The 6,389-nt window shown below is 69.8% G+C and overlaps 1 protein-coding gene across 1 annotated transcript in view; it reads left to right on the top strand.

Moving 5' to 3' along the window:
• MOV10 (Mov10 RNA helicase) overlaps nucleotides 1–5,562 on the top strand; it is a 9,115-nt gene extending 3,553 nt beyond the window's left edge. The window contains exons 5-21 of the mRNA XM_085306603.1: nucleotides 16–283; nucleotides 394–516; nucleotides 639–792; nucleotides 900–1,054; nucleotides 1,197–1,373; nucleotides 1,477–1,624; nucleotides 1,701–1,862; nucleotides 1,936–2,039; nucleotides 2,147–2,244; nucleotides 2,324–2,443; nucleotides 2,729–2,831; nucleotides 2,912–3,035; nucleotides 3,103–3,294; nucleotides 3,367–3,441; nucleotides 3,521–3,646; nucleotides 3,737–3,825; nucleotides 3,915–5,562. Coding sequence (XP_085162729.1) covers nucleotides 16–283; nucleotides 394–516; nucleotides 639–792; nucleotides 900–1,054; nucleotides 1,197–1,373; nucleotides 1,477–1,624; nucleotides 1,701–1,862; nucleotides 1,936–2,039; nucleotides 2,147–2,244; nucleotides 2,324–2,443; nucleotides 2,729–2,831; nucleotides 2,912–3,035; nucleotides 3,103–3,294; nucleotides 3,367–3,441; nucleotides 3,521–3,646; nucleotides 3,737–3,825; nucleotides 3,915–4,080 — 2,384 coding nt within the window. The 3' untranslated portion in view covers nucleotides 4,081–5,562. The remainder of the gene's footprint in view (nucleotides 1–15; nucleotides 284–393; nucleotides 517–638; nucleotides 793–899; nucleotides 1,055–1,196; nucleotides 1,374–1,476; nucleotides 1,625–1,700; nucleotides 1,863–1,935; nucleotides 2,040–2,146; nucleotides 2,245–2,323; nucleotides 2,444–2,728; nucleotides 2,832–2,911; nucleotides 3,036–3,102; nucleotides 3,295–3,366; nucleotides 3,442–3,520; nucleotides 3,647–3,736; nucleotides 3,826–3,914) is intronic.
• The last annotated feature ends 827 nt before the right edge of the window (nucleotides 5,563–6,389 follow it).

Below are 6,389 nucleotides of genomic sequence, written 5' to 3'. Positions count from 1 at the left end.
GCCCCGCGCCGGCCCCGCCGCCGCCACCCCCGTGCGTTGCAGGCGGCTCCTACGCCGTCCAGGTGCGGTGCCTGACCACCTGCAACGGCTGGTTCCTCCTCACCCTGGTGTTCGAGTTCGCCACGGGGCCGGGGGAGCCCTTCAGCATCGGGCGCTTCCTCTCCGCCACCGCCGAGAGCCAGCTGGCCAAGGAGCTGGGGCCCTCGGCTCCCTACGAGCCCAACCAGGCCGCCCTGCGGCGCCCGGTCACGGTGGTCACCGAGGACGGGGTGCCCCCCGCCAGGTAGGGGCCGGGGGCCGGCCCCGCCGCCCGCCCCCCGCGTCGGGGCCGCCCGCCGAGGCGTACCGGAGGGAGCCGCGCAGCCCCTGCAGCCTCCCCGTCCCCCCGCCCAGCAACCTGGAGAACAGCCTGGAGAGGGAAATCCCGCTGAGCCCCTGCCGGTACCCGAGGAGCCTCAAGGAGGCCATCGTGCTCGGCCCCAGCGCCGGCGCTCGGCCCGCCTGGGCGGCGATGCGGTGAGTGCGGCGGCAGCGCGCCGCTCCGGCCGCTCCCGGAGCCGAGCGACGGCCAAGGCGGGGCCTGGAGACGCTTTCCACCACGTTGGGCACGATAACCTGCCCATGCCCCGGCCCCGCAGGTCGTTGCTGGGGGCCCCCCTGCAGCCTGAGAACTACCRGGAGAAATTCCAGCTGCTGCTGCACCTGGAGGAGATCCAAATGGAGGTGGACATCCGGCGCTACGACTTGCAGGACGTGACCATGGTGCAGGACAGGGCGCTGCTGGTCCTCAACGTGCGTACCAGGAGCAGCCGGGGCGCCCAGCCCCTCCGGGCACCCCAGGGCCTCGGGCGCCCGGCGGCGTGGAGGGTGCCCGGCACAGCGGTGGCTCTGCGGCGCAGGTGCCCGGCGTGGCCGAGAACCGCCCATCAGTGCTGCGGGGCGACCACCTCTTCGCCAGCCTCAGCAGTGAGCGGGACCACTCCCCACTTGTCCAGTACAAGGGCTACGTGCACGCCGTGGAGCAGGAGAAGGTCAGGCTGGGCTTCTCCTCCAAGTGAGTGGTGTCCAGCCCCGGTGGGCATCGCGGGGCCCCGGCAGATCCAGGGGCCAGGCAGGATCCCGGCTGGGCGGTGAGGACCACGGCAAAGGCTGGTCTGGCCAGTTCCTCCTGTCCTGCTCACACCGCTCTTCCCCAGGCTGCTCAAGAAGTTTGTGAATAACCTGAAGTTCGACGTGACCTTCACCTTCAGCCGGCTGCCGCTGCAGGTCCAGCACCGGGCCGTGGTCCTGGCCATGCAGCGGGGTTTGGCCAGTGTCCTCTTCCCCTCCTGCTCCTGCCAGCAGTCCCTCTTCAACGGCACCTTCCAGCCCCGGTGAGTCGCCATGTCGTCGTGGTGAGGTGGTGGGACAGGGTGGAGGGGCCAGGGTTGGGCTGGGCGCACGGGTGCTCCCCGTGCCCAGCTCCTGCTCCTCCAGGTGGTTCGATCAGAAGCTGCAGGACAATGAGGAGCAGCGCCAAGCGGTGACGCACATTGTGACGGGGATGTCCCGGCCAGCCCCCTACCTCATCTTTGGGCCACCCGGCACTGGCAAGACAGTCACCATCGTGGAGGCCATCAAACAGGTGAGGGGCCAGCCCAGAGCACTGTCATGGCAGCCATGGGGCTCAGCGCYGTCACCTCTTCCTCCTCCCCATGTAGATATGGACGTACCTGAAGGACTCACGGATCTTGGCCTGCGCCCCATCCAACAGCGCTGCGGACCTGCTGTGCCAGCGCCTCATCAAAGACATTCCCACCCGGCACATCTACAGGATCATGGCCAGCTCCAGGAGCTACCAGGAAGTKCCTGCAGACATCCGGGTAGGTCTGCGCCCCAGTCTCTGTCCCCATCCACCCACGAGGGGCGGCCATCCCACCCAACGCCACCTTTCAGCCCTGCTGCAACTGGGACGACAACAGGCAGTGCTACGTGTACCCGAGCAGGGCACACCTGGCGCAGTACCGGATCCTGGTCACCACGCTGGTGCCAGCGGGCAGGTGCGAGGGGCCGGACCGGGGGGAGGGCACGGTGCTCCTGAAGCCGCAGGGAGAGGAGGGGGGACGGACGGGGCAGCCGGGGCCAACACCCCTCCCCGCTCCCCCAGGCTGGCATCGGCCAACTTCCCGCCGGGACACTTCACCCACGTCTTCATCGACGAGTGTGGCCATGCAGCCGAGACGGAGAGTGTGGTGGCCGTGGCGGGTGAGTGGAGTTGCGCACGCCCCGCGCTGCCTGGACCGCCACCACCATGCACCGGCGCTGAGCTCTTGTCTCTACCCAGGCATCCTCACCGCCATGGATCCAGACACCAACCCCGGCGGGGGGCAGCTGGTGCTGGCCGGAGACCCCCAGCAGCTTGGCCCTGTGCTACGGTCGCCGCTGGCCACTGAGCATGGCTTAGGTGGGCAGGGCAGAGGGACAGCACCAGGACCTGCCATGGTGGTGCTGGCAGTGCCATGTGCCATGGCAGTGGCAGGGCTGGGAGTGACAGTGTCACCACGCACCATGGTGGTGGTGTGGCTGGGAGTGATGGTGTCACTGCATGCCAAGGTGGCAGTGGTAGCACCACACACCATGGTGGTGGTGTGATCATGTGCCATGGTAGTTGTGGGGCTGGGAATGACAGTGCCACCATGCACCATGGCAGCAGAGGTGGGGCCAGGAGTGACAGTGTCATCACACGCAGGCACCTCGCTGCTGGAGCGGCTGATGCGGCACAATCCCCTCTACGCCAAGGCGGACAGCGGGTATGACCCGTGCTTCGTCACCAAGCTGCTGTGGAACTACAGGTGAGGATGGGCAGAAGCCAAGGGAGGTCCCCGTGGGCCCGTCCCTGCCACTGCTGCCCAGCCCTGCCTCCTGCCACCAGGTCCCACACAGCCATCCTCAAGGTGCCCAACGAGCTCTTCTACGAGAGCGAGCTGAAGGCCTGCGGCAGCCACCCACACGACACCCGGGACCTCTACTGCGCCTGGCAGGAGCTGCCCAAGAAGGTGAGGCCGGGAGGGCACCTGTGGGGCCATGGCAGTGGCAGCAGCTCCCACCCCCCTCTGTCCCCAGGGCTTCCCCATCATCTTCCACGGCGTCTCGGGGGAGGACAAGCGGGAAGCCAGGAGCCCCTCGTTCTTCAACACCTCTGAGATCGAGGTCCTGCTCGGCTACCTCAAGAAGCTGCTGCAGAGCAGGGGCAAGGGCGGCTGCCCCACCATCTCGCCCGCGGACATCGGCGTCATCTCACCCTACAGGAAGCAGGTGAGGGCGGGCGGGAGCCACCGGCGTGCCTGGCTTCCCACTTCACTCTGCTCGACACGCTGCTCCGCCCAGGTGGAGAAGATCCGGAAAGCTGTCACCTCCCTGGACCACGACTTGCGGAAGCTGCCAGACATCGGCCTGCTGAAGGTGCGTTGGGGGGACGGTGGCGTGCGGGGACAGCCCGGAGGGGCCGTGGCGCCCGGCCTCACCCCGCCGCACCCCCCAGGTGGGCTCCGTGGAGCAGTTCCAGGGCCAGGAGCGGCGCGTGGTCCTCATCTCCACCGTGCGCAGCTGCAGCGAGTACCTCCGCCTCGACGAGACCTTCAAGCTGGGCTTCCTGAAGAACCCCAAGGTACCAGGGCGCCCCGAGCCGGCCGCGTGCTGCCCGCGTGCCATGCGGCCGCAGGGGCAAAGCCCTCGCTCTCCTCCTCCTCTGCCGCAGAGGTTCAACGTGGCCCTCACCAGGGCCAAGGCTCTGCTCATTGTGGTGGGCAACCCCGCCGTCCTCAGCAAGGACCACCACTGGCGCAGGTGAGCCCGGCCCTGGCCCGCGAGGCGCTTGGCGCTCCTGCCCGGCGGGCGAGGACGGCGCTCGGTGAGCCCACGCTCTGCCCCGGCAGGTTCCTCACCTACTGCAAGGAGGAGGGTGGCTACACGGGCTACCCCTACGACGAGGAGGAGGAGGAGGACGAGGAGGAGGACAAGGAGGAGGACAAGGAGGAGGAGGAGGAGGACAAGCAGGGGGGCCTGGCCGCCAGGCTCGGCTCCCTCCACTTGAGCAACTAGTGGCTACGTGGGCGAGGGCCGGGGCTCGCGCGGCACCGCCGGAGCGCGGCGCGGTGCCGCCCGCCTGGGACGCAGGACGCCCGAGCTCGCCGGGGCGCTCAGCAGCCCGCGCGGGGCGTCCCCGCACGCTGCTCCGCCCCGGGCATCCCCGCACCCTGCTCCACCCCGGGCGTCCCTGCGTCCCCGCACCCTGCTCCACCCCGAGCGTCCCTGCACCCTGCTCCACCCCGGGTGTCCCCGCACGCCGCTCCGCCCCGGGCATCCCTGCACCCCGCTTTGCCCCGAGCATCCCCGCGCCCTGCTCTGCCTCGGGCGTCCCCGCGTCCCTGCACCCCGCTCTGCCCTGGGCGTCCCCGCACCCCGGGCATCCCCGCATCCCCACGCCCCGCTCTGCCCCGGGCATCCCCGCACCCCGCTCTGCCTCAGGCATTCCCGTGTCCCGGTGCCCCACTCTGCCCCGGGCAGCTCCATGCTCCCGGCTGCCTGTGGGCTGCCGCCAGCCAGCAGTGCTCGACACGGACCCGTGCATGGCGCAGGCACCTCCAACCTGGAAATGGCAGCAGGCATCTCGGCAGGCCAGAGCAGGAACTCCACTGCAGACACCCAGCTGGAGCCACGCTGTGCTGCACCGTGTTGTGCCGCACTGCACCAGGCTGTGCTGTGCCGTACCACGCCGTGCCATGCTGCATTGTGCTGCACTGCACCATGCTGTACCGCACCGTGTCATGCCGCACTGCACCGGGCCGTGCTGTGCCGTTCCACACCGTGCCATGCCGCACTGCACCATGCCATGGTGCACCGTGCCATGCTGCCAGCATGCGCCTCCTCCCCCTCCCTGCAATAAAGCCTTACAGATGACTGCTGCATCGGTTCTTGCCTGCCCAGCCACGGTGCCCCAATGGCAGGGAAGGGCTCAAAACCACCACCCAGGTGCTGCCCCACAGAGCCCGGCGAGGCTGAGCACCAGGCACTGAGGCCGCATGGAGGTGGAAGGAGGCCACAGCAGCGGAGTTCCCAGCACCAACACACCCGTTTGCATTTATTCTCCCAGCTATGGTTTGCATTACTGGTGCCAAGTCCATGGTCAGCTCAGCCGCAAGGAGGAGCGAGGCTCACGGGCTGGGAGGCACCGGCGCCGCGCGGGTCCGGGAGCCGAGTGTCTGGGGCAGCTGCCGAGCACCCTGCACAGGCGGCTCTGCACGGCCCTGCCTGCGGAGTGGGACCAAAACTGCCCCGGTGGGCCGTGCCGCACCGTGTCGCACTGTGCTGCACCGTGCCATGCACGGCTGCACTGCGCTACACCACGCTGTGCTACACTGCTGTGCTGCGCTACACCGTGCCGCGCTACGCTGTGCCAGCACTGGAGCTATCAAACACACCGCCCAGCCCCGGCGGTGCCCGGTGCCCCGGCGGCAGCTTCTGCACGGTGGGCACTGGCACGTCAGCTCCTGTAGGTGCAGGATGGTGCAGGAAGGGCCAGAGTGACGCGGGGCAGCACGGGAGGGTGCAGCGCAGGAGGGTCCGGGGCGGCACGGGAGGGTGCAGCACAGGAAGGTCCACGGTGGCGCAGGAGGGTCCAGGGCGGCACAGGAGGGTCCGGGGTGGCACAGGAGGGTCCGGGGGCGGCGCAGGAGGGTCCGGGGGCGGCACAGGAGGGTGCAGCGCAGGAGGGTCCACGGTGGCGCAGGAGGGTCCAGGGCGGCACAGGAGGGTGCAGCGCAGGAGGGTCCAGGGTGGCGCAGGAGGGTCCAGGGCGGCACAGGAGGGTGCAGTGCAGGAGGGTCCGGGGCGGCACAGGAGGGTCCAGGGGCGGCGCAGGAGGGTCCAGGGTGGCACAGGAGGGTCCGGGGCGGCACAGGAGGGTGCAGCACAGGAAGGTCCACGGTGGCGCAGGAGGGTGCAGCGCAGGAGGGCCCGGGGCAGCGCAGGAGGGCCCGGGGCAGCGCAGGAGGGTCCGGGAGCGCCGCAGGAGGGTCCAGGGCGGCGCAGGAGGGTCCGGGGCGTCCCCCGGCCCCGTCACTCACAGCAGCAGGCAGCCTTTGCACCTCTTGTTCTTGTGGACCTGCAAGCCGGTGCGCGTGGCCATCTCGAAGACCTCCCGCACGCCCTCCTTCGTCTTGGCCGAGCATTCCACGTAGCCGAAGGCGCTGATCCTGTTGGCCATGTCCCTCCCTTCCTCTGGCTTCATGGGCTCCTAGAAATCAGGGGAGGGTGGCCGGGGAGCTCCCGGAGGGGCGCGGGGCCGGGACGAGGCGCGCGGGCGGCCGGCGCCGGGGCACCCAGCCCTACCTGCTTCATCTTGGCGAGCT

The sequence above is a fragment of the Rhea americana genome, unplaced genomic scaffold (genome assembly GCF_003343005.1).
Source record: "Rhea americana isolate MKP2758 unplaced genomic scaffold, rheAme1 scaffold_241, whole genome shotgun sequence".
NCBI classification, from domain to species: domain Eukaryota; kingdom Metazoa; phylum Chordata; class Aves; order Rheiformes; family Rheidae; genus Rhea; species Rhea americana.
Note: the sequence above shows the minus strand (reverse complement) of the source record. Positions and strands in the feature narration are given on the sequence as shown.